The sequence below is a fragment of the Lipophrys pholis genome (assembly GCF_963383615.2).
Source record: "Lipophrys pholis genome assembly, chromosome: 23".
NCBI classification, from domain to species: domain Eukaryota; kingdom Metazoa; phylum Chordata; class Actinopteri; order Blenniiformes; family Blenniidae; genus Lipophrys; species Lipophrys pholis.
Genome location: NC_137645.1, coordinates 4,155,707 through 4,182,722, shown reverse-complemented (window position 1 = coordinate 4,182,722; position 27,016 = coordinate 4,155,707). Strand labels below are relative to the sequence as shown.

Genomic DNA, 27,016 nt, shown 5'->3' with positions numbered 1-27,016 from the left:
TTTCATTTTCTGTGTTTCACATTTAAATTCCGAAAACATGTCGGCCCTCGTGGAAAATGTGTCTTTAGCGAGGCGGCTGCTCGTTTGCCGCCGATCCGTCCACGCTGTGAATAAATCAATGGGCTCAGATGTTCTTCTGAGAGTTTTTCTAAGAATATCCTCCAAACGAAGAGAAAAGTTTCATCAGAATCCTGCAGAGACGAAGCTGCACACTTCAGAGACTCGGCCGGCCAGAATCCACCAGAGAGTCTTTACAGTGTTTGGAGAGCGGCTGGCTGCAGGGCTGCGTCGTCTCTGAGGCCGGCGGCGGGAAAACAAGCTCCAACATTTAATGGGATCAAGTCCCAGGACGTGCCATGCTTTCAGGGACTTTCCTTAAAGTCCAGCTCAGCCGCAGGTCACAAATAACAGTTGTTCGTTAGCGTTCACGTAGACCTGAGCTGTGCAGTCTGGGCTCAGATGGACGGTGGATTCAGCTCCTAATATCCAGCAGTGTAATCTGTGCAAGCGAGTACAAACACTAATGGGGAGATTCATGACGTCTTCACTCCTGCTTCATCCACATTGCTAATGTAGACAGAAATGAAGCGTCTTAGGTTGTTCTGGATCGACCCCCAAACTTTGTACAAGTGTGACGTTGGACAGAACCTCCTGGTAGAACTCTAATTAGAATCCACCAATGAAACATTTGTATTAATGTGGATGAGTAGCAGTCTGATGGTTGAAGATGAGAATCCTCTGGTCTTTATCAGGTCGTCATCAGAACACCTCTTTCCTTTTAGTTCTTGACAAGTTCTCTTGTTGGGATGTGTCTCTGTGTGGATGGTGGTTTAGTGAAGCTTGGAGCGACTGCCGTCTTGAATTTGAGTGTCCAGTTAAAGTTCTGCTCTCTCTCTCCCGTCCTCCTGGCCGAACCTGCCTCAGACTCCCTGTTCGCTCACCCTTTCCGCTGCATGTAAAACGTCCGAAGCCCCCCTCTCTCCCCCCAGTCCTCACCTCCCCTCCTTCCTCTCCCTCTCTCCGTAGGCTCCGGCTGTCAGATGAGGACCCTGGATAGCGGCATCGGCACCTTCCCCCTCCACGACTCGGTCAGCCGGGCCAGCGGTCGCCACCTCCCCAGATCAGAGTCCAGCCCAGAGGGGGTGACCGCCGGCTCTTCTGAGCTCCAGCGGCCTCCCCCCTCCTCTCCCCCCGGCCCCTCACTGCCCCATGTGAAAGTGCCTTCCCCTTCAAAAAACCCCCCGCATGCCCCCACCAGCATGGGTCACTCCCTGTCTGACCCCACTGTGACCTGCAACGGCACCCAGGACGCCCAGAGCCGCCTGCCCAAGCTCGCATCCTCCGGTGGGTCAACACAATCCAGTAACATCAAGATTATAGAGCATCTTCCTCCTGAAGACTGATGGAACTTTAAAGGAACACAGGAGCGAATTAGCAAGTGAATAAGATGTCGGTCAGTGAAGCTGTGAGCTAAACGAAGAATCTAAAAGCCTCAGACAGACGAGTTGTTTACCTTTGTTGGTTAGTGAAATATGGGCTGTCTCTTTACTTTATGTTAACACGTCAGTGCCTCCAGACGAGCCGACAAGAGGAAGCGGTTCAGTTTATTCAGCTGTGATTAAAAGAGGAAGCTAATTTGGAAGCTAATGCATCAACAGTGACATCTGATACTCCGCTGAGACGCAGGCTCACTCGCCTTGTGGAAAACTAACAAATGCAATTAGATAAGCATGTCAAAACAGCCATAGATCATAGAGCAGCCTCCGCCTGCAACGCACCGCGAGAGCGGAGCGACCGGGATCCAATCGGATGGATGATTAAAGACGTAAACGTTCACAGTCTCGCGCTGAGTAACAGGAGAGTGAGTCTTTCCTGAGAATCGTGTTGATCATCTGAAGAAAACGTATGAAGCTGATTTAAGAGCAAAGTGCTTTGTTCGTACTTCTGTATCTCAGTGTGGATGTGATGGAGGAAGATGCTCTATTATCTGGAGAAGGTTACATCAGAAGTGCACAAACAGACTTTATACCTACATTACATTTGTACAAGCTGGAGGTGTTTCTGTCCTCATGTCTGCTTCCGTCTCTTCTGTTAGACGTGATCAGGACAAAGAGGTTGAGCGTTGGAGCGCCGCACAGCAGCTTCACTGACGACAAAGAGGCAGAATCACACAGCAGGAAGACGGCCAGCGATCAGGAGAGGTCGGGAGTAAGTCTGACAACAGATTTAGATCATGCATGTAAGACTGAGGTAATTCCATCTCTTTCCATTAGGTGGCAGCATTCAGCTTGACTGACCAACAATATCGTGTTTCATATGCAATAGAGCAGCGGTTTAATTTGAGATGTTTCCACTGTAATTGCTCAGTGAAAAAGTAAAAAGAGCAGAAAAGGTTGTATGTTAAAGCCCCTCCCTGCCTGTGTGCCCCTGAGCAGGAGCGAGCCCTGCAAGTGTGCACGTACTCTGGCAGCAGCGGCAGCGACACCGAGACGGAACTCGAGGGGACGGGAAGTGTCGTGTGCTCACCACAGCGGACGCTGCTCCACCGCGCCACAACCGGCGACTCAGGTGTGCACGCTCTCTAATGATCAGCTGTTTGATCCGGCGGGTCAGGCTAGCTGCTCCGCTGCCTGTGGCGCCCTCACATGGCTCCTTGTGGTATAACAGGCCGGAGAATCAGTTCTGTCTCCGAGTGAACGGACTTTGTGTCTCCACAGGGGAGCAGAATGGGACCCTAAAGAGGAGCCTGTCCATCATGGACCTGTACCACCAGGACATGCTCTCGCAGCTGGAGAAGGACAGCAGGAGGATCTCTCAGTACCAGCTGCTCCTTCAAGAGCCTCCGCTCAGCGTGAGTACTCGTTAGAAAGCTTTCACACCGAGCCTCTCGACGTGGCCCGTTCAGTTCCAGAGGAGCAGGCTGCTTTCATTAGAGCTCATTAGGCGTGTGACGGAGGTGCTGCCCACTGCGGGGCTTCCCGGGGAGCAAATCAGAAGCTCCCAGGTGGAGGCGGCATCAGTCTGCTCGCCTGGCAGCCGGCCACCAGCAGGGAGGAATTGAATCGTTAGCACTGGCTTTAGGACGGCGGAGCTGCAGATGTCCCGGGGCGTCAACACTCGGAGACTCTGACGATGCACATTCGCACTCGCAACAGCAGCTGATTGCTTTCGATCGCCCTCAGCAAGTGGTGCGATTTACCTACAAGTATTTAACGCCGCTGAATGACAAATGAGGATCAGAGAGCGTGAAATGGCCTCCGGCCTGCCCGGCTTACCACTGCTCCACCGTGACACATTAATCCATAACCAGAAAAAAAAAAAAGTCCTTACAAAGTCGATTTTCTGAGCTGATTCCTGACCTCTGATTTACAAGTTAATGGAATGCAGTGCTTGATTACAGGTACTTCTTTGAAAATAGTTACTCTTATCAAAAAAGTAACTAATTACAAAGTTCCAGTGTTCGTGCTGGTGTCAGATGGGTGTGAGCTGAAGTTAGTGGAGATGATTACAGATGAGAATATGAGGAACCAGTTTGTCTGTGTGGAGCTTCATTACAGCGACGTGGCAGTCCTCACACGAGCGTCCTCGCTCACTCCAAGGTCGCTCTGCTCCACGAGGAGACATCTGAGGAGTCTGAGCGCAACACAGCGGCATGCTGGGTAATCTGACAGACTCAGGGAGGAGTCTGAAGAAAGTCCACACATTATTTACACAGACAAACTGTCACTATCATCAGTGCCAGTGATTAATGAATTAAATTTCTGATAATAGGTTGGACTAGTCATCCAAAATATGCAGGAATGAAGAGATTAAAATTATTTTATCAAAGTAAAATAATTCTGAAATATTATTAATAAAGATTATAAAAAAGTCATAATTAACAGACCAACTGTAATCATATCAATATTAAAAATAAACCGTTGTAAAAAATGGTAAAATATTAATACATATTAAAAAAAGTAGGAAAATAAGGAAAAATACAAAGATTTTACAGAAATAATAGTATTTTAAAAATCAATCAAATTACAATATTAAAAAAGTACAAAATAATAAAATATTTGCACAAAACACTGAAAATGTTAAACCTTTTTTTTTTTAACAATATTAAAGTTTTTTTATTTGTGGTTTTATTGTTGTTCTACTACAGTAAAGCATTTTAACTGTATTTTTCTTACTTTTCTCATCACATTCATGTTCATAGTGAAACAGTAACACCATGTTTATTTGTTTGTCAGCTGGCAGCTTTTTTTTTTTTTTTTTTAAATCAACATTTCTGAGGAATTATTTTTTTTTTGGTCTTCAATTAACATCGTTTCATCCCGGAGCCACTCATTTATATTTGAAGCGTAAATCTGCTTCCTGCAGATGTGTGAGGACTTCAGGACTGAGACGCAGCGGATAATTGAACGGTACAGAGAGAAAACGTGGTGTTTTCTGCTGTTAATTCAGTTGTAAATCTTGTGCGCCGAGTCCGAGCTGATAGAGATTTTGACAGGAAGCGTATTGAGGCACTCTGAAGGAGCCATGATGATGGATGGCTGCTGTTGAACCCATTTACCCTGCATTATGCTGCTGAGAAGGACAATCTATCAGAGTGTCATCACCTCCTCACCTTCGCCGTTCACGTGCCCACCTGTGCGCCCGTCGCCCCCCCCCATGCTGGGAGTTTGGGGAAGTTTGGTGGCGGCTCGCGGTCCTGTGTCGCCGCGCGGTGATTTAAGCGCCTTTAATAACCTTTCACAAACACTCAGGAGAGTGATGTGAAGCTCAGCGGCTCCCATCAGGGCCCTCACAGCCCGCGCTGGCCCCCCATTCATCATCCTGACAGCACCTGACAGCCCTGCTAACGGCAACCCCCCACCCCCCCACCCCTCACCCGCATCCTCCACTTCCTCCGTCCTCCATCTTTCATCCCTCCGTCCCTCCGTCCCTCTTTGTCTCCTTCTCACTTCATTTCTGCCCCGAACAGGTTTTATGGAGCTGATAGAGCTGTGTGTGTGTGTGTGTGTGTGTGTGTGTGTGTGTGTGTGTGTGTGTGAATATCATTATGCGTGTGTAACAAATCTGAACACGCAAATATTCATACACTCACTTTTTTGCAAACAAATTATGTTACACAAGTATAAATGTATGGAAGCACACACACACACACACACACACACACACACACACACACACACACACACACACACACACACACACACAGTCATGAATATGAGATGGTGGAGGTTTTTCCAGGTCAGACATGATTACCTGTTGAGGGAAGAATTGCACTTGTAATGAGACATGCAATGAGAAAAAAAAAACTGTACCAGAGTACAAAGCAAAGAGACATGAAGTCTCTCTCACACACACACACACACACACACACACACACACACACACATACATACCCTGCTGCTGCTGTCGGAGGACGAGACCCCTGGATAGAAAGCCAGGCAGCTGCAATGCCATCACATTATCCTGCCTGCTCACCGCAGACAGTAAACATGTTTGTTCCCTCATATATTCGGTGTAAATCATCCCGCAGGCTGCAGGCCTGATCTTATTCCAGGTTTCATCGAGAAAAACAAAAGTGCAGCACAAGATTCAACCAGTTTCTCAAACTTTTTCACGCAGCGACTCTAAGAGAGTTTGACTCTTTTTTTCTTTTTTTTCTCTTTATATGCAGGAATAAAACTCACGGCGATGAAATATTCACAAAATCTTGAGTCAAAACATGTGAAATAACCCCGTTTCCAAGATGTAGCGCTCTGTTAAATAGTTAGAAATTAAATCTCGTACAAACAGAAGCATCTGTCACTGAGCCACAAGCTTAAAAGACATGAAGGAGCCACTGTGTGTGTGTGTGTGTGTGTGTGTGTGTGTGTGTGTGTGTGTGTGTGTGTGTGTGTGTGTGTGTGTGTGTGTGTGTGTGTGTGTGTGTGTGTGTGTGTGTGTGTGTGTGTGTGTGTGTGTGTGTGTGTGTTTTTATTTGTGTGTCAGTAATGTGATTTGTGTGCAGCAGCTCTGTTATTGCAGCCTGATCCCCGGTGGGCTCAGAGTCCTGCCGGTGTCTTCACAGCGTGGCTCCCACCTGAGCTGGCAGGTGAAGCTGATTACTGCCAGCAGAGGAGCCTAACCAGGCTTCAGGCCTGAGAGGAAACACGGTTTGAGCCCCGGACAGCCTCGCATGGCGGCTTGGAGTTACTCACTCCCCCCACCACTGGAACTCCTGCAGAGCTCCACTACGAGCAGCAGGACGAGAAGAGCAATCACTGGTTGTGTTTGTGAACACAACGCCTGCGTCACCACAGTTACGTCTAAATAAAACTAAAGAGGTGTCATCGGCAGTTAAGTCTTTGTTCCCTGCTGCTCATAAGTGAGACAAATGTGATGACAACTGAGAGAGTGAGGCTAATTCCTGCAAATTAAGACAAACGTGACAAAGCGGGAGATACTGAGTGTGTGTGTGAAATACTAAATATGTTGTTTAAGGAAAGAGCGTACAGACTGAAATATCAAATACAGCTTCTACGCTGCCTGAACTGGTGCATCTAGGTATAAACTAGCTGAGACAAAAAATACAGAACCAATCCAGAAGCAATGTATAAACCAGCCAAAAACCATATATATACTGTATATATATATATATATGTTACTCTGAAAACCAAAAATATGAGTTGGTGTGAAAGCTCATTCTCAGAAAGGCTCTAAATAGCCAGAAAACTGGTATAAACCAGGTCTAAGGACGAGCCAGTCAATAAACAAGCCTGAACTAGATCAAAACCTGTTGAAAAAACTGATTTAAATCAGATTAAACCATTGGAAAAATTACACATAATTAGGTGAGAAAAACTGGTAACAATCAGCCTCAACCAAAATGAACCAGACCACAAACCAGGTAGTCAATATATAGTTGTCAAAACCAACCTGAAACCCAGATTAAAGTAGTCTGAGCTCAGATGTAAAGTAGTCCTGAAACCTGCTGACAAAGCAGTGTGAGACTGTTTGACTCAGGAGTGTTGGTGAGTCTAAACTGAGACTGAAGCACCAGAGTCACACTTTGTTTGTTGGACCAGAGCAGGACGGAGTGCAGGACGGTGGACCTGCTGCTGTGGCGTCCGCTGGTCCTGCAGCCCGCTTTGTTTCCCTGCTTTGGAATGTTGTGCTCGTCCTGCATTCCATGTGCATTTCCATCGTGAGCGCGGCGACTCCCCCCAGAGGAAACCACACCTGCAGTGGAAGTTTGGATCAGTTTCTCTGCTCCCTGAACCGAGCCGCCGTGTTTATGTGTTGCTGCCTCGCGGGTGGTGGGTGGCAGATAGGCATGGCGGCGCTCCCACAGGCCGCTTCCTGGAGAGTTTTGTTTACAGCCTCCGAGGAGGGTTTTGGTGCAGCTTGTTAAAGTGTCTTGAGAGACCGCCGTCAGAGCGATGCTCACGCTGGAGCGCCTGCCTTCCTCCAGGGTCTAATAAGTGTTGCTCTGCCCGGAGGTCCAGCGCCAACACTCTAGGATGAACACCCTCACCCCACCCCCACCCCCACCCCCCCGCTATGCTAATTGAGTTGGTGTTTCGTTAGAGGAATGACTTCCTGTGCTAATACATAACGCCAGGCAGCAACGGTGTGTCGGGGTGAGGGTGTGATAACATCAGCGTGAGGAGAGAGTGTGTCCAGCCTTGAGCTAAGGAGAGTGAGTGTCCAGGCCCAAGCTAAGGAGAGTGAGTGTCCAGGCCCAAGCTCAGGAGCGTGTGTCCAGGCCCAAGCTCAGGAGAGAGTGTGTCCAGGCCCAAGCTCAGGAGAGAGTGTGTCCAGGCCCAAGCTCAGGAGAGAGTGTGTCCAGCCTTGAGCTAAGGAGAGAGTCTGTCCAGCCCAAGCTCAGGAGAGTGAGTGTCCAGCCTGAGCTGAGGAGAGTGTGTTGTGTCCCTGCAGGAGGAGAAGCCCCCCGCCACTGCCGGCCCGCCTCCCGCCCTCCATCTCTCTCTGGTTTCTCTCAACAAGCTGAATCATCGGAGCTCGGCGATGTTCCCGGACGCCGTCCTGAGCGGCGAGAGCTGCTGCAAGGTGGACGAGCCCTCCCCCTCCCCCTGCTCCTCCTCGCACGTCGCCGGCCGGCCGGGTACGGCAGACGCCTCCGGCTCGCTCAGCGACTCGCTGTACGACAGCTTCTCCTCCTGCACCAGTCAGGGCTCCGGCGAGGTGTGAGCCAGCCAGCCAGCCAGCAGTGGATTTCCAGGTCCAGGTACAAACCTTGGGAGCTTGTGTCTCCGCTCTGCCCCTCGTCACGGCGTAGCACCTTCAAACCAGAATGACTGTGCACTGCTTCCATGCTGAGAGGCGCCTCCAGGAAGCAGCTGAGATGTTCTTCCAGCCCCAGTGTGACCTCTGACCTCCCCCACAACATGAAGCACTTAGCATAGCCGCGGGGCGAAACCCCACACCAGGACAAACCGAGACCGACAGCAACGCGCCGTCGCATCACTACAGTTTGAACCCCCCCCCCCCCCTTCCCGACTCCATGCTGGGGTACTTCCTATCATTGCACTGTAACAAATACTGTAAAAAAGTTACTTTGATTTCTGTGGACTTTACGGTGTCATTAATGTGTTGCTGCTACGTTCGATTCCCACAAGCTGCCCCGGCTCCCGGGGGGTCGGTCCTGTCCACGTCTGTGTGAAGCAATACGCCCGGATCGTCTCTGGTTCCGGGGCGGGGGGGGGGGGGGGCAGGGGTCGCTGCTGAGACGACGCCTCGCTGTAGCTCAGGGAACAAACTGGACTCAGAACGACGAAGAGAACTTCCTCCACATCCCCAAACGGCCTCAGTGTTTCTTCATGTAGCCAACCTGAACCCCCCCCGACCTCTCGTACAGTGTCTGTGTTTCACGTCGTGTATAGAATATGTTAATATCAGAATGGGCATTGGTGATTGATATATGCAAATGAGTTCAAATTCAAAGGAAGAAAAAAAAAAAAGATGTAAATTGTTTGCCAATCATCCAACCGAGGTTTTAACTCTGCTGTTTGTTTTTAAAAAAAAAAATCTTTATTTTGCTGGATGAGAGCTAATAAACTATTTTATCACTTTATTTACGAGACATATTTGAATTTTAGGCGGCGTGAAGCCAAATTTCTCTGGAATTTGACCAGCTGGTGCTAATCAACAGAGCCGAGTGAGAGTGTGTGTGTGTGTGTGAGAGAGAGAGAGAGTGTGTGAGTGTGTGTGCGTTGTTTTCTATGGAAAGACTTGTTAATAATATTGTATGAAGAGAGTCTGTGTATTTTTCTAGATGTCCAGTATTTATACCCACATTTTGTACGTTCACACTTCACCTCTGTCCTCAAATGTTCCTCTGTAAAGAGACGCGGTTACCAGCAGTGTTACTTTGTCATTATTAATTATTATTATTATTATTAATTATTATTATTATTATTGATGATGTCATGACTGTGTGCAATTTTGTCTGTTACACTAGACTTTAATGCTATATTTTATGTAACTATTTCCTAAATAAATATGAGAAACTATTTCCTACTTCAAACCGTGTGTGTGTGTGTGTGTGTGTGTGTGTGTGTGTGTGTGTGTGTGTGTGTGTGTGTGTGTGTGTGTGTGTGTGTGTGTGTGTGTGTCTTCAGTAATAAAGATTTAAACAACACTGACATTTTTTGAGTCCAGACTGGAACCAGTTTTAAACTGGATTTCATTCCAGTTTTATTTAGATTTATATTATTTGATTTAAACTAGTTTTAAACAAGCTTCATGCCTAGTTTAGTTTAGTTTAGTTTAGTTTAGTTTAAGATCTTTCCTCATCCTTGTTTTCAGCTACTTTCAAGCTTCATCTACTTTCTTTCAGACCAAAACTATCCAGGAGTTATGAGCCCAATTTCAGTGTTAATTTAGGAAAGACTTTCGTCTTCATTTCAGGTGAGTTTAAAATAGATTTTATGTGCATATTAAATTGCTTTTAGACAATTTTTTTAAACTAGTTTTCGACAAATGTTTTCTCCAAATCTTTGACGACTTTAGATTTGTCCTGACCTTCAGCTCAGATTAGTTTGGGCAGATTATTGCATTATTTCCCATATGATTGTATTTTAAACTGGTTTTGTGTTTGACTAACCTGTTCTTACAGTGAGGTCACTCTAAAGAAAGAAAGGTCACAGAGGTCAGTGGAGACTGGGGTTTAAACCAAGCATCCTCCTCCTCCTCCTCCTCCTCCTCCTCCTCCTCTTCCTCCTCCTCGTGCAGCAGCCGCGCAAAGCGCTCAGGTGGAGCGTTCCAGTGCGTAAACGACAGAGACGCACCAGGAGCAGGGAGCTCTCGTCCGGTGGTGACAGACTTTGCTGGAGGCGGTGGAGCCGCGGACCCTCCGTCACGTGCTGTTTTATCTGGAGTTGCTTGTTTCTGTGGAGGCTTCAGTCGCCTGCGCGCGGCCGGAGCGGGTGATGATGATGAGCGGCTCGTCGGCTCTTCCTCCGCCGGGCTGAGACGCGCTGTTCCGGGCTCATGGTTCCCCCCGCAGCTCCCTCCCGGAGACGATGCGTCTGCTCGCCGTTGCGACTTTGTTTGGGGTCCTTCTCGACGCAGGTGGGTGGAAAGTGCTTGAAATGTGGCGCAATGTGGCTGCGCTCATTTCCACGCGTCAAATCGGAGCGTCCGTGGAGTTTTACGCACAGAAGCGCGGAGCTCCGCTTTCAGATAAAGTCTTTTAAATCCTCTTAGTTTCTCTCGAAACCGACAATTTCTCTATTTTTGATTCAATTTTGAGCGGTTGATCCTTCTTTACTACTATTTTACTTTTCCTTTTGGACACGTTCACATCAGTTAATCGGGACACCTGCTGACGATGAGGAAGATTTCTTCCACTTTATCATCAGTTTGTGTTTCTTGGTGTGTAGTTCACCATCGCATTTGATTTAAAAAGTCCTCATCTGGCTGAAATCCCAGTTTGCGCCCGTTCACGCGTCCCCGTGAGTCTCCGCGCGCGCTGGACGGAGCCCAGAATGAACGAGTGATGTTCAAAAAATGACCTTTTTTTCATGAACGAGTGAATGTTGGAGGTTTGATCATTCCCGCAGGGATGATGAACGTCAGTGGCTGTTGATGGAGGAGCTGCGTGATGCTGCGTGATGGAGAAATGAAGCTGCAGCACGCCACCAACCAACTCTCCAATTAATCTGGGAGGCAAAAAAAAAAAAATGTTTTGTGAGCTGATTGAGTTGTGAAGTGAGAAGCATTCAAGGAAATTATAACAATCTGCAGAGTTATCAAAAAAAGTCTCCTGAATGAGGCTGAGTTTAATAAATAACTCTTGATGAGGTGAATACAGAATACAGGAATTCATTCACGGATTGGAAATATGTTGGCACATTGCACAGAGAGCGTTTAATCTGCTGAATGGGAAACTTTCTGCACCAAACTGTCGCAGCTTCTGTCTGCTCCAACACACATGAATCAGGTGTTTAGGAGCTGAGGATGGATTTCTGTCTCCTATTGCATCTTAATTCATGTTGAAAAGCTAAAAAAAACTGGAGAAATGGGCAACATAATGGCCAGAGGATCGAAAATCTAGAAGTTAACGCACAAATCTTTCAGGAACAAAAGGACATATGTTGTGCACATTGTTCAGCAAGTAAAGAATCTGCGGAATATATTTTTAAAAATATAAAAAATTAGGGGTTTAATAAGACGCTATAGTGGGAGTATGCCGTGCACGTCACATAGAAAGCGTATAATCAGCAGAATGACTCTGCACTCTGTAAAACACTACTTATAGAACTTTGTGTGTGTGTGTGTGTGTGTGTGTGTGTGTGTGTGTGTGTGTGTGTGTGTGTGTGTAGGAGCTGGCCTTCAGATCCAGTGTTACCAGTGTGAGGAGATGAAGCACAACGACTGTTCGACGCCCGACTACATCGTCAACTGTACGGTCAACGTGCAGGACATGTGTCAGAAGGAGGTGCTGGTCAAACCTGACGGTGAGACACACACACACACACACACACACACACATCACGTTACAACCTTTATACATCCATGTATGACATCTAATCCCAAAGTGTTCACAGAATATAATGTTTTAGTTATGGATTCCTTCAAAGGTTATAATCTATAATCTATTGAGTTTATCTGAAGAAAAGAGAACAACATGTATCTGGAGCCAGAGTGATAAACACCCTCTAATGGCTGCCGTCTTGGATGTGTGGTGTAACGTGGAAAGTGGCCGTGTTGCACACGTCGTTTGCTCGGTGAACTCGTGTTTTCTCTCTCCTGCCGTTGTGCCGCCGAACAGAGTCTCGGTGAGCGGCTTCATTCATCAACGTGAGACACTTTCATTCATTCTGCAGCCGCACATCAGATTACTTTCCTGCAGCCGAAACACAAACTCTAATGTTCCCGGTCGGTTTGCTGAGGACTCTTTTCCTCCTCCGGCCTCCAAAACAAAGGCAAATATCAACACCACATTTTCTTTATACGTCAACAACCTGAGTGATATGTTTTCACAAACAAAATCCAAACGATTTCAGGTGATAGTTTTGTTGGACATGAGCATCTTCCTCCACAATCATCCAGATTAAAGAGCATCTTCCTCCACTATCATCCAGATTATAGAGCATCTTCCTCCACTATCATCCAGATTAAAGAGCATCTTCCTCCACTATCATCCAGATTATAGAGCATCTTCCGCCACAATCATCCAGATTAAAGTGCATCTTCCTCCACTATCATCCAGATTGTAGAGCATCTTCCTCCACTATCATCCAGATTGTAGAGCATCTTCCTCCACTATCATCCAGATTAAAGTGCATCTTCCTCCACTATCATCCAGATTAAAGTGCATCTTCCTCCACTATCATCCAGATGAAAGAGCATCTTCCTCCACTATTATTGAGATTACAGAGCATCTTCCTCCACTATCATCCAGATTATAGAGCATCTTCCTCCACTATCATCCAGATGAAAGAGCATCTTCCTCCACTATTATTGAGATTACAGAGCATCTTCCTCCCACTGTGTCTTCCTGCTCCTGCAGGGATCCACTACAGGAAGTCGTGCGCCTCCTCGGGGGCGTGTCTCATCGCCTCCTCAGGCTACCAGCAGTTCTGCACCGGCAGGCTGAACTCGGTCTGCATCTCCTGCTGCAACACGCCGCTCTGCAACGGCCCCAAGAGGAAGCGTCCGGCCCCGTCCGCCGCCACTTCCTGTCTGCAGAGGAGGTGGCCGTTTCTCCTGCTGCTGCCCCTTCTGATGCTCCTCCCACTGACGTAGAAGCTCCCGCTGCGCCTCCCCTGCACCGCCGGTACTCGTCTTTTCCCAACAGAGCAGCTCCCGATTGTTCAGATGGTAAAATATCAACACGCTCCCTGAAGTGTCAGTAAATGTTCTGTACTGCAGGTTGTGGTTCGGCCGTGTGACTCGGACACTGTTGATCTGTTGGATGTGAGACGAGCAGCTGTAACCATGAAGCTCCTCCTGCTGTGTGGGACCCCTCGGTGTGTTGGACCCCCGGTCTGCAGCTCAGAGGGGTCCGCTGGTGTCCGAGCCCCTCTGAGCTCCTGGTCTCCTGCAGCACATGACACTGTCGCCATCATGTATATTTTCAAACGCACTGGTGTGTGAAGGAAGCTGGAGCAGCTTGGAAAGCTTTGAACTGTGTTAATATTTCCAATAATCTACTTACTCAGAACTTCATTGTAGTTCCTACGTACTTATTTAAAGAGGAGCAGCTTTTGCGGACGGCAACTTATTTCACCTTCAATATCGGTAACGAGTTACTGACTGAGGAACAGTTACATTATCCAGAAGTGTTGTGCCCACGAACATCGTGCTTATTTATCAGGACAGAGAGGAACAGCAACTTGACAGTGTTGAGCTTTTTACCAGTGAGATCATGCAGAAGTGAATCCTCCTGCAGAGCATCACAAGTACGTCATGGAACTTTTTTTTATCATATTTATTTATTTATTTATTTATTCTCTCTTTTCCCCCTGTTTTTTCCCTTTATATTTTCCTTTGTTTTTTCAACCTTTTTTCCTGTTCATTAGCACTGCGCTGCTCGGTCTCCTGCCTCGGGCCTCGTTTACACGACAACGTTTTAGAAACAATGTCCGTTTCCACGGAAACAGCAGAAAACATTGTACTTAGCACGGTGTGCCACTAGCAGAGAAAAATCCACTCCAAACATTAACAACGGGAGTAACACCGACATTATGGTGGACACACCACCAAGTTGGATTGTTATTATGGTGACTGTCAAAATAAAAGTACCAAGTCCGGGAGAATATGGACAGGAGTCATGACACTCTGGAGGACACATTGTTCTGACTGTCCATCTACTGAGCATGTGCAGAAGAAGAGTTTAAAAACAAATTACGTTTTTTTCCCCCGTTTACTCCAAGACAGTGTCGGAGCATTTTCAAAAAGTTGTGTTTTCAGTGGCTCGAGCAGCGTTGTCGTGTAAACAGACACTTTAACCGCCACAAAAGTTTAGAGTTTTCACTTGAAATCTTTGCCGTGTAAACTGGGCCTCGGATTGGTTCTCATCCCGTATTATAACGTCTTTCTGTGTTGTGGGGGACATCAGTCGTCTAAATTGGAAAAAGAGAAGGGTGACTGACGTGCTGAGACAAAGATGGCCGACTCCTTCCTGTTTGTGTGAAAACAAACTCTGTGCTCTGCTGATATGTGCTGTGAATAAACGTGAGACACAAAAGCTGCCGTCACATGTTGTTCTAAACCTGAAGCTGTGAACACAGGGACCACACATTAAACCACCATTAATTATTCAGCCATTATTACAAAAGCTTATTTTGCTGGGCACATGTGTTCTGCTGCCCTGCGCGCCGACTGAAAGGCTCTCCATGGTCCTGCTAACATTTAATTGGAGTTAATTAATGGGGAGCATCCCTCTGACCACAGTTAATAGTTTCCCCCCATGCAGCAATTGGCTCTAAATGAGCTGCTTCCTGTGAATTTACAGCTCCATTATTAATCACTCGGCTCCTTTTAATGTCACAGAAACGTCAGAGCAGCAGAAACAGTCAAATCTCCACTTTCACTTCAATCTTTTTTCTATTCTGACCAGAAAAAAATAAACAAATCAAACGATTAATCAGGATGAGTAAAAGTCCAACAAAAGACCGAGGAGGCCAAATAAGGTGAGTCCACAACAAGATCACAGTGACCTCAAAAAGACAACGACAAGTGGAAGAGGAGGAAGAGGAAGAAGATGCTGAGGCACTATGGGCGAAGAAGAGGAGAAAAGCAAGGAGGAGGAATAATAAGAGAACGAGATGAAGAGGAGGAGGAAGCAATGCAGAGGAAGAAAGGGATGAAGAAGAAAATTGGGAAGAGGAGGAGTGGGGAAAGACAAGAAAAAAGAGGCACTGGACGAAGAGGATGGAGAACAGCAAGGGGGAGGATGAAGAAATGTTGAGGAGGAAGAGTAGTGATGCTGACTGCAGCTCTCTCGAGGTTGAGGAGCAGCAGAAAACTGCAGATTATTAAAAATAATAGGAGTCCCCCTGTATGCTCTAATGACACACACACACACACACACACACACTAAACAGAGAAGTGGTGGTCCCTCATCAACTGACATCTCAGTCAAAATGTGACTGTGTGTGTGTGTGTGTGTGTGTGTGTGTGTGTGTGTGTGTGTGTGTGTGTGTGTGTGTGTGTGTGTGTGTGTGTGTGTGTGTGTGTGGCCCCCAGAGAGTTAATTTACCACCAGCTACGCTGGACTGTGAATACACTAAACACACACATTATGAAAAAGAAATAACATGCTGAGAAATAAGGTTTCTGCAGACGGTAGAGCTGCAGCACCCTCTTCTGGTTACAGGTGGTAATTACGCATCATTTGATGTACTGTGCTCAGTAAGAGTACTGTAATACTGTAGTTATAGTACAAAATTCATTAAAGTTTAATGAATCAAATCAAGGTTTATAGAAACTGCTTTTTGATGCATTGCACAAATATCTCATTAAAATGTTTAAACAATTATTAGTTTAAACATTAGTTTTATTTCATTTTCAATTCAATGTAATTCAATGTGATTCCTTTTTATTTTTTATTTTCTTTAACACAAACGAATCGTCCAACACTTTTTGGTCCCACCCTCTTAACAGTAAAACAGATACTTCATGAATTAAAGTATAAATTAATCAATATTAGAATTTAAAAAAAAAAAAAGGAAAAGTTGGTGGTTTACTGTCGTATTTAACTATCTTCTGTTTTCCAATCCAAATTTTATAAATGTTTTTTATAGAAGTAAAATATAATTGTTTTAAATTGAGTTACGGTGTCGTTTTAACCTGCAGTAGTATTCTCCGGCCACCGGGGGCGCTGTGCTGTTTCATGATTCGGGTTATGATTGTAGACCTGCAGTAACACTCTCATGCAGCCTGGGGGCGATGTTGCCACGTCAGAACTGCTGACTCCGCACTCGAAGAAGCGGAACAGAACCAGGAAGCGCCCCTCCGTCCATTGCAGCCGTAGCGGCTCTAAAACCGACAGCACCGCCCAAACCGGACCTTGAACCGGACTCCTGAAACCCTTCTCTGCGGGTCGATACACGGCGGGACAGTAATCATGGCTGGTCGGCTCCCGGCTTGTGTTGTGGACTGCGGCACGGGGTGAGAGAGGGGCGCCGTTAGCTGTTAGCTTAGCCTCCGTCAGCGTCGCGGCTAACGCCCTGCTGCCTGTGGTTACTCACATCTGCAATGTTTCTCCTAATAAACTATCCTCTGGCTTTCAAACCAGACGCATTTCAACAGAAAACAGTGCTGGACCCATTTAACTGGGCTGTGTTTATCTTTCCTCCGCTCCTGGTTCAGTGGAACTACCCGCTGGTAGCCACAGAAGCTAATGTTACTTCCTGAATAGGCAGCGAGAAGCTCAATGACTGACTAGTTATCTGACAAACTAACTGATGAACTAACTCAGTACAGTCTTTATTTAATTACTCTAAATTTGACTGAAAATGCAGCTGGATTCTCAAGCTTCACTTTAATCCATTCGCTTGTTTACTTGATTAAATATTTATGGGTTTCTTGTTTTGATGTTCAGTCTGTACAAAATTCAAATTTCATGCCCCAGGAAAAATGCCATTAAATAATAATGAAATCGTTGGACTAAAAGTGTCCTATACTACTACAATATTATGTTACATTCCCAGTAAATGCATGTATTTTACAGAACACTGTAAAAGTCGTATGTATTGGAAAACTTTACATATTTACTGGCACAAAATTCATATAGGGGAAAAAGTATGATTATTTGTACGTGACTAAGAGATTATTGTATCAAAGAAAGTTAAAAAAATAAATACTTGGATTTTTATATCTTCAAAAATGTAAAGTTACATCTGGTATTATTTTGGTTTGGTTTTACTCACCTTGTTAGTATTAAAGAGGAAACTATAATGATATGAAAAATATTTAGTCATCAGGAAGAAATATGTTTTTAAATATGTGTTTTTTTTCTTCAATTGCTGAATGCATTTGTGAATTTGACTCCTTATTATTTATTTTTTTTCAGGTACACAAAGCTCGGCTATGCAGGAAACACAGAACCACAGTTCATCATTCCCTCATGTGAGTGAAACACACACACACACACACACACACACACACACACACACACACACACACACACACACGTTATGTCAGTATTAATGCTTTCCAGGAAGTCCTCTCTGCCTGTTTTCTGTGTCTGAATTTCCTGTGGATGTCTCCAGGTATCGCCATCAAAGAGTCGGCGAAAGTGGGCGACCAGGCGCAGCGCCGCATGATGAGGGGCGTGGACGACCTGGACTTCTTCATTGGGGACGAAGCCATCGACAAACCCTCATATGCAACAAAGGTAACGCACCAAGAAAACTGCATTAAGTTATTATGAATTTATATTTCTTAACTAATGTGTGGCAGAAAACATTTTTCTTTCATTCGGATCATTTTCACACTGAAGTTGTTTCATTTCCATTCTTCTGAAAGTCCCTGTGTTGTGTTTTTTTTTTATTTGTCTTGAACACAAGTGTTTACGGAGTCTTATCAATATATATATATGGTTGTTCCTTAAAGTTTTATTTAGGTTTAACCAAAAACATCGAATTTAAAGTATTTTCACCAAAATACAAATCCGTTTGTTACAGTTTTCACCATGAAAAATAAAGTGGTTGGTTTGTTTTTGAAAACAGAAATCTTTAACTGGCTTTTACACAAAAAAAAGGGTTTTATCTGGTTTTCTCTAAAAATCATCTTTCACCAAAAACATTAAATCTTTGTTTTTGTTTTTGTTTTACAAAAACAAAACTTTACCAAGTTTTAGCCAAAATAAACTAATATTTAACCAGATTTTCCTTAAAAACAAAACAAAAAAACAAACCATTACATTCTGCCAGATTTTCATTCAAATGCAATTTTTTTACTTGATTTTCATACAATAACTTGTGTTTTTAAAAGTTAGGGGAGTTGCCTAATTCTCCAGCCAACGAATAACCCGGTATCAGTTGTAAGCCCCGCCCCCTTCCTGTCGTTTGACCACTGTTCCCGCTTCTCTCTCCGTGTTGACAGTGGCCGATCCGTCACGGGATCGTGGAGGACTGGGACCTGATGGAGCGCTTCATGGAGCAGATCATCTTCAAGTACCTGCGGGCAGAACCTGAAGACCACTACTTCCTGTTGGTAAGACCACCACTTCCTGTTGGTGGGAGCTGAGGGGACTGAGGCAGAGTTGAGGTGTATATTATCCTCACCTGTGTGTGTGTGTGCAGACAGAACCTCCCCTCAACACACCGGAGAACCGAGAGTACACGGCGGAGATCATGTTTGAGTCCTTCAACGTACCGGGGCTCTACATCGCTGTTCAGGTACGTTTAATGAAGTCCTAGTTGCCCCTGAAGGCGTCATCAAGGACGTGTATCATTGTTCACTTCTTCATTTGTGTCAGGCCGTGCTGGCGTTGGCCGCCTCCTGGACTTCCCGGCAGGTGGGCGAGCGGACGCTGACGGGCACAGTGATTGACAGCGGCGACGGAGTGACCCACGTCATCCCCGTGGTACGTCTCCTTGTCCTGAACTAGCACCAAACATCTTAAGGCCACAGCAATAACAGGTCATCTCAGGAAGATATTTGATCAACAGCGATGATAAATTTTACTGTATTTTATTATTTTCACTGATTTTAATTTTGTTAATGTATTATTTAAAAATATTTTCTATGTGCATAGGTAAAATATATATTAAAAAAGTATATAAATATATTTTTTAAAATACAATTATTTAGAAAAAATTATCTGTATATATGTAAAATAAGAAAAATTTAAAAATCCATTAAAAGTATTTTAGATATAATGTAAAATTGTGTATGTACAGAAAATAAATCATTGAAAATGTACAGAGAGTGTTAATATGTATTTAAGGGAAATAAATACTTTAAAAAATGTGTTTTAAAAATGTATTTTTTGCTAATTTAATTTTAATGTCATTAGATTTCAATAAAAGTGTTTGTGGTGGATGTAATGGGTAAAGTTTTTTAGAGATGTTGGAGTTTTTTGTTGACATTTTTCCCTAAATTTACCCATTACATGTATGTACTAGTGACATATTTCTATATCTGCTATCTAAACTGTGTTTGGACTCCAGGCTGAAGGCTACGTCATCGGCAGCTGCATCAAGCACATCCCCATCGCTGGCCGAGACATCACCTACTTCATCCAGCAGCTGCTGAGGGAGCGAGAGGTGGGGATCCCCCCGGAGCAGTCTCTGGAGACCGCCAAGGCCGTCAAGGTTCGTATGAGGTCCTAAGCATGACGTTTAAGCCAGATTAAAAGCAGGAACTCACCGGCTGTGGTGCCGTTTTCAGGAGCGGTTCAGCTACGTCTGTCCGGACCTCGTCAAAGAGTTCAACAAGTACGACACAGATGGATCCAAGTGGATCAAACAGCACACCGGCGTCAACGCCATCAGCAAGAAGGAGTTCACCATCGACGTGGGCTACGAGCGCTTCCTCGGCCCCGAGATCTTCTTCCACCCCGAGGTACCCCCCACCACAGGATAGAAAACATTCTGGAGATTAGAGGAGGAACTGTCCAAACCCAGAAACAAGTAAAAAGAAAAAAAAAATAGTATAGACTTTGTCCAGAAGAACCCAGTCAAACAAAGAGTTTAAAATCAATTAAAAGCCACTTACAATCCAGTTCATTATTGTAGATGAAGCAAACAACTTCAGTCTGAACCTCAGTGAGAAGGAACTTCTAATCTCGAGATGTAACATCTTAAGATGTGTCTGAATTAAAGTCTGAAGAGGCCACAAAATCAAGTTTTGTGGCTTCGCTCAAGTGAAATGCTGCCATCTGGTGGCAGATTGCAGTCGCTTCAGTTTCTCTTCTCTCTTGTTCTGGTCCAGTTCGCCAACCCGGACTTCACACAGCCCATCTCAGAGGTGGTGGACGAGGTGATCCAGAACTGCCCCATCGACGTCAGGCGTCCTCTCTACAAGGTTTACACAAACACCCAGTTACATCTATGTCATAAAACTCAACCAAACCCACTAACGAACCTTTACATCATCCACGTGACGGAAAATTCAAGAAATCCAGAATCTCTGAAAACTTTGAACAGATTTAATCAGATTTTAATGTTTTACACAAGAATTCTTCCCGCAGAAGTTACTTCTTATTTAGATATGCCTGAATGTGTTTTTACACAGAATTACATTGACTTCAAAAACCTTGGATACCTGTGCACATATGAGAGTGCTGCAGTGGTTTGACCTTATGGAGACGTTGCATTGATTCAGTGTGTGTGTGTGTGTAGAACATCGTGCTGTCCGGAGGTTCCACCATGTTCAGGGACTTTGGCAGACGCCTCCAGAGGGACCTGAAGAGGACTGTGGACGCCCGACTGAAGATCAGCGAGGAGCTGAGCGGTGGAAAGTTGAAGGTGGTTTCCATGACGACATGCACGCTGCAAAGTCTCTCTGATGATATCAGCACTTTTTTATTTTTTAATGAATTCGTCTGCGTTCGCAGCCCAAGCCCATTGATGTGCAAGTCATCACTCACCACATGCAGAGGTACGCCGTCTGGTTCGGAGGATCGATGCTGGCTTCCACTGTGAGTATTCTCCCGCTCCACATCATCAGCCCCCCCCCCCCCCCCCCCCCCCCCCCGCAGAGGTGCATGTCTCCTCGTGGAAAACTCCAGAAACGAGATCATTAAAGGAAACACTCATTAGGCGCTGTCTGTGTTGCAGCTAGCATGCTAACCAGATAGCATCAGCCTTCAGAGGCTGTTTGAGGTTCTGTTAGTGAAGTTTAACAGGTTCAGAGCAGATGAAGCATCAACCCTTTGGTCGGTGGCGTCCCATGGGGGGGGGGGGGGGGGACTGGACTGGACCTTATGTGTGTGGAGGAGCCAGTGCTGCCCCCTGGTGTGCAGAAGCGCCTTTAAAGATGAAGTGAGAGGATTGTTTGTGCCTCTGCAGCCGGAGTTTTACCAGGTCTGCCACACCAAGAAGGACTACGAGGAGATCGGACCCAGCATCTGCCGCCACAATCCCGTGTTCGGGGTCATGTCGTAGGGAGGAGGGGAGGAAGAGGAGGAAGAGGAGGAGGAGCTGCACGACCTCACGCGCTGTGGATGTCCCATGAGCCTTTGCACGGATGCTGTCGATTCTGATGGAGCGACAGTGGACCAAAACATAAGTCGGCGTCCTCAGAGGAATTAAAAGTTAAAGGAGGAATTTAAAAAGAGAGAGAGAGAGAAAGAGACTGAACCCCCTGAAATGTTTACGACCACCTGTAGGTTCATGATCGCTCTTTTAATTTCTGCGTGCCTCGGTTGTGTTCGTCCTCACAGGGTTGGACTACGTCACCAGTCATCAGGATAAATGCACTTCTGTGTGTGGTGGGGGGTTTGGGGGTCTTCATGTTGTATACTCTTGAAGAAAATAAAACTGGGGGACTTTTCCAGCAGCCAACTTTTTGTTGTATGAAACAATCATTCTAATTCTTGTTTCCTTTTTTTTTTTTTTCTTCTTTTTTTTTTTTTTTAAATAATCTTGTTTTCCTCCTGTTTTTTAATGCATTAATCAAGTGGTTTTGGGGGTAAATAGAAGTGGTGTTAATATATGAACGTGCAGTTTGTGGGACCCTCACTGTTGCCTCGACCTCAGTCATCCTGGCCAGCCTTGTACTGTACCAAATCTGGATTTCACTGCTCCAATAAAGCACCAGGAGAAGTTTGCACACGCCTCCTTTCTGTCTGACTCGGCTATTTATGAGCCGGTGGAAGCCCCCCGCTGTAACACAATCCCCCCCTCACAAACACACACACACAGGGCTCGTGCTGTCCGGAGGTCTGACGGGGGGAATGAGGCGCACGGAGCGGCAGCAGCTGCTGCTCTTCCTGGGTTTGTTCTCGGGGGCCACCGGGCTTCTGTTCATGCTGTTGTGCTGCGGCTCCGAGTACTGGCTGCTGGCCGCAGAGTCCTGCACACCCCCACAGGACCCCCACAGCGAGGTACAGACCGTATCAGTCCTCCATAAGATCTTAACTAGTCCTTTTGTTAATGCTTATATGCAGACGTGGAATATATTTGCAGAGTGATGTTTATAGATCTATAGCACATGGATACGAAAGCATCCATTTTTAAGTGGAGTACCCCGTAATGTTAACTAAATTAAAAGATAATCTAAAAATATCACGTGTTCACAGTCTTTGCGCAACACTGTTGATGCATCATCAGTAAGTCTTTTTGAATGTAGTGCCACAAGCTCGTCACACCTCCCTTCTGGCGGTGGACTCTCCAGTGAAGCTTCAGGTCAAAGACTGTATACCTCTACATGTGATGCTCTGTATGCAAGATACGTATTTACATAGAGTTTTATTCCTCAGCAGGTTCTGCAGTCTGATCAGGCGTTGAGGGTCTTCCATGAGGGTCTTTTCTGGAGATGCTCCTTCATGGCCGCCTCCCATCAGTACTCTGTGTGGGACCTGTGGATCAGTGAGTCACCGCGTCACACAGTCCCCTGCTTTAAAGAAGTTTGCTCGTGCTCAAAGCAAAACCAGGATCTGAAGGTTTGATAGACTCATTTGGAGGAGCAGTAAGATGGTTTGGTAATATATGGGTATAATAAGAGCAAGTTTGAGAGGCAGAGTCTGAAACTGTCTCCAATCATTTCAAACTGAATCAAGAATCGCTCTCAAGTCAACCTCCTTGACTACAAAAGAGATCTTCTTCCTGTTTTAAATCAAACTCAATTTTACTGCCTTTATGAGTGTAAAACGAAGAGTGATAATTGTTCATTCGTCTTTGTTTCCCGGTCAGCGAACCAGCCGCCATCCAAGCTCTGCCAGGCAGCTTTCCTCTTCCCCTTCCCCTCCAATCAGCTGTGGGCAGAGCCACGCCGTTTACCCACAATGCCCTACGAGCAGCCCTCCGCCATCGGTCAGTCTCATCTCACCACCAATACTCTTGTCGAAGAGGCGCCTCCCCTCACCACTTCTCTCCTCCATCCCTCAGTCTTCAGGACCTTTTGGAGCATCTTCCTGGTGACGGGCGTGGCGGCCACTGTGGGCGGGGCGTTCGTGGTCATCTGTGCCGGGCCGCTGACCAATCACATTCTGTATAAAGTGGGCGGAGCTCTGCAGCTGTGCGGCGGTGAGGATGCATGCACAGATCTGGAGGTGTGAGGTGATTCTCACCTGGAGTTTTACATTTTAGAAAAAGATTTGCAGGGAAACACGTAAAGGCTTTTCTAAAGTAGAGCAGGGTTTAGACCAGCTTGGATGGTTCAGACTGGGTTTACGCAGGCCCGTGGTCTTCAGTTGCAGATTAACTTTAGGCTTGGTTTTAGGATTGCTGAAGACACCTCGGTCAGATTTTCATTTGAACTGCTTTTAGACTGGTCGTAGGCCCATTTTGAAAAATGTCTGGATTTTGCTTTTACTGGTTTTGGACCGACGCTTCGTGCCCACGCTGCAGTGCCGGTTCCACACTTCTTCCTCAAAATTATTTGAGAAACTTCCTCAAAAGTGCCTCACATTGTCTCTCGTGAGGTCGGCTGTTTAGGAGAGGTTTCTGATGTTGGTCAGGGCTGGATTAACCGCTTGAGACGCCTCCAGGCAACTGTTCCTCTGCCCTCCTTTCCTGACCTGCCGCCCACCACCCTGCTTGGAGAGTACTTCAACTGGAAATACAGAAAAGAAGAGAATACGAGCAAAAAGAGCCTTAAAATCACAATGTGTATTTAAATCTAGCTTCGAGGAAGTTCCCCCTCTGTTGGCCGACTCCTTTTCTTTACAGTCTGCACACAAACATCACGTTTAAGATGGAGCCGCCGAGTGAAAAACAGCTTGAAAAATTGTCAACACCAGTGCGTCTCTGCCACTAATTACACTCGGCAGTTTGTTCTCTTTTATTTTTGGCGGGTAGCGGCGGCCCGCTGTGCGAGCCGTCCCGCTGAGCCAGGACAAAAGACTCAACATGGGGCCCAATGAAAGCCTCTTAATGACAGGTACTGTGCGTCGGCGCTTCAATCAACAACAACAGTTTGGAGCAGAAAACAACCTGTTTAACACATCGCAGTCAAACATACGGCCTGCAGACCAACACGGGGTCCGATACCACCCCAGACACATTACTCACTTAATGCTAGTGAATTAGTTCTGTTTTTAGGACTAGGTGAAACAATCCCGATTAAATAAAAGCACAGAGCCAAACCAGAAAAAAAATGAAGAATTTATGAGAAGAATAAATATCATTAAAAGTTTAGAATTTATACAAATTTTACGGAGTTGATAAATATATTGTCTGGAATTTACAAGAAAACTAAATATCATTAAAGAATTTGAATTTGAGTCACCTGAGAGACAAAGATGAAACAAACTGAAAGACGTGTGATAGCAGCATCCAGCAGTGTGTGACGCCATCTTCCACCTGTCTCCTTCCTCCTGCCTCCAACCTTCTGCCTCCTGCTTCCTGTCTCCTTCTTCTTGCTTCCTGTATCCTTCCTCTTCCCTTCTCCCTGCTTCCTCCTGTCTCCTTCCTCTTGCTTCCTGTCGCCTTCCTCCTTCTTCTTGCTTCCTGTATCCTTCCTCTTCCCTTCTCCCTCCTTCCTCCTGTCTCCTTCCTCTTGCCTCCTGTATCCTCCCTGTTTCCTGCCTCCTGTCTGCTCCCTCCTGTTTCCTGTCTCCTGCCTCCTGTCTCCTCCCTCCTGTTTCCTGTCTCCTCCCTCCTGCCTCCTGTCTCAGGCCTGTGTCTGCTCGCTGTGCTGCTCATGTACCTGCTGTGGATCCACGTCTTGGACACTCTGGAGCAGTTTGCCCTCCATCAGAGAGTCTCCAGTTGCCCCTCCTTCCACCTCAGCGTGCAGCACGGACCGTCCTTCCTGCTCGCCCCCGTGGCCGTCTTCTTCGGCCTGCTGGCCGGTCTCCTCTCCATCCTGATTGGTCGAAGTGTGCAGGCGCAGCAGGTGGAGCGAAGACGGAGGAAGAACTCTGAAGCTTCATCAACTGAGCTGTGATTCCAGTTGCTCCTTCGAAATGAACTGTAGTGACTTTACTAGTAACTGCTGAATGATACAAAGTAACTAGTTACTTTGGAAATGATAGCCATAGCTGTATTATTGGAGTGTATTAGCTGAGCTGTCGGCACTGTGTGGGACCTGCGAGAGGAAACGTTGACAGTGATCACCTCTCTGAATGTTTGTTCAAGATCTACCATCTAGAATAATTCACTTACGTGAATGCTTTAATAAAATGATTCATACTTTCACCTTCCATCACGATTCCTTCTCATTGTCCCCTGGAGCTCTCTGGCGCCCCCCAGTGGAGGCGCGACTCGCACTTTGAAAACACCTTTTCAGTTACAGGTGCAGGAAGAAACGTCACCAAATATGATCATTAAAAAATGAAATGCCAAGAAGCTGTGAATGATGGAAATACATTTATTTAAAGCTTAAAAAGCCCCAGGGGGAAACCTAACTAAATATATTGATATTAATGAGTTCTAAGATTTCTATAGGGAGTTTTATACGTCAGACAGCAGTGATGATGAGGAGATTATGAAAGAATTTTTTGAAAAAGGAGACCTACCAAAATGATCAGAAGACCAAAGGACAGATCCTGATTTACCAATGACCCAGGAGGAACTTGTGAGAATTACTACAGGTTTACCAAATGATAAAGCTCCAGGCCCCGATGGGGATACAGCATAAACAGAAACAGAAACCGGGCAGATTTATCTCAACAATGATTATGATCTCCTGTTTGTTCTCTTGGGTGGGCGTTAGTTAGAATTGGGCAATTGTGTTTTTGTAAGGTTTCATACATTCAGTGGATATGTATCTATAATTGTATTGTATTAATGGAAAATAACATTGCAATTCAAAAATAAAAATATCTAAAACTTTTCCTCCATGTACGCGCAGGGCGGCTGGCTGCCTGCAGAGGGCAGTGTAGGATCGTTTTCTGCATCACATGAGACGCAAACGTCTGAGATGAAAAAAATGTTTCTCAAGTTCAATTCATTTTTATTAACAGGAAGAGGAAGAGAACCTGGAGGAGGAGGTGTGATGGAGCAGCAGAAGGTGAGATGGAGAGGTAAAGGTGGAGGAGAAGGAATAAAAAGAGGAGGAGCAGGAGGACAGGAGGAGCAGTGACACCTTTATAAAATGGGAAAAAAGGCAAACAGAAGTGAGACCTTGAGATGATTCAGTGATGAAGAGTTTCTTCATCATCATCTCCGCTGTGAACGAGGTGAGCATTACACCTGAGCATACCCCCCACCCCCCCACCCACCTCTGTACGCTCCTACCCCGGGTCGTGTGGTGACCACACAGGCATTTTTGTCCTCCTGAGACAGACCTGTCTGCAGCAATTACCCCCGGGGGCAACACAGAGAGGCAGAAAGCACAATCTCGCTACAGTCAAAGAATTCAAGTTTAGAACAAATATTCCAGATTTTTCTTCATCCAGTTTATTTACTGTGTTTTGTGTACACATATAAACAAACATAACTTGTTGGTGGGA

The 27,016-nt window shown here is 45.8% G+C and overlaps 4 protein-coding genes across 4 annotated transcripts in view; all 4 read left to right on the top strand.

Moving 5' to 3' along the window:
* LOC308127583 (nck-associated protein 5-like) overlaps positions 1-9,428 on the top strand; it is a gene marked incomplete at its 5' end in the record, with an annotated part of 59,208 nt that extends 49,780 nt beyond the window's left edge. The window contains 5 exons of the mRNA XM_080492715.1: positions 1,027-1,344; positions 2,096-2,208; positions 2,436-2,568; positions 2,718-2,851; positions 7,915-9,428. Coding sequence (XP_080348841.1) covers positions 1,027-1,344; positions 2,096-2,208; positions 2,436-2,568; positions 2,718-2,851; positions 7,915-8,187 — 971 coding nt within the window. The 3' untranslated portion in view covers positions 8,188-9,428. The remainder of the gene's footprint in view (positions 1-1,026; positions 1,345-2,095; positions 2,209-2,435; positions 2,569-2,717; positions 2,852-7,914) is intronic.
* Positions 9,429-10,253: 825 nt separating this feature from the next.
* On the top strand, positions 10,254-14,689 carry LOC308127628 (ly6/PLAUR domain-containing protein 1-like). Its single transcript, XM_080492766.1, has 4 exons — positions 10,254-10,569; positions 11,823-11,957; positions 13,013-13,279; positions 13,375-14,689. Exons 1-3 carry the CDS (start codon positions 10,521-10,523, stop codon positions 13,246-13,248), a joined length of 420 nt encoding a protein of 139 aa, XP_080348892.1. The 5' UTR covers positions 10,254-10,520; the 3' UTR covers positions 13,249-13,279; positions 13,375-14,689.
* A 1,714-nt stretch (positions 14,690-16,403) lies between these two features.
* Positions 16,404-22,235, top strand: LOC308127944 (actin-related protein 3-like). The gene is made up of 12 exons (XM_080493377.1): positions 16,404-16,617; positions 17,522-17,577; positions 17,721-17,845; positions 18,556-18,666; positions 18,756-18,851; positions 18,932-19,039; positions 19,626-19,769; positions 19,846-20,019; positions 20,389-20,481; positions 20,799-20,924; positions 21,014-21,097; positions 21,468-22,235. Exons 1-12 carry the CDS (start codon positions 16,574-16,576, stop codon positions 21,561-21,563), a joined length of 1,257 nt encoding a protein of 418 aa, XP_080349503.1. The 5' UTR covers positions 16,404-16,573; the 3' UTR covers positions 21,564-22,235.
* Positions 22,236-22,320: 85 nt separating this feature from the next.
* LOC308127943 (transmembrane protein 182-like) lies at positions 22,321-25,765 on the top strand. Its single transcript, XM_080493376.1, has 5 exons — positions 22,321-22,504; positions 22,880-22,988; positions 23,313-23,432; positions 23,508-23,645; positions 25,238-25,765. The coding sequence occupies exons 1-5, from the start codon at positions 22,355-22,357 to the stop codon at positions 25,507-25,509; spliced, it is 789 nt and encodes a 262-aa protein (XP_080349502.1). The 5' UTR covers positions 22,321-22,354; the 3' UTR covers positions 25,510-25,765.
* The last annotated feature ends 1,251 nt before the right edge of the window (positions 25,766-27,016 follow it).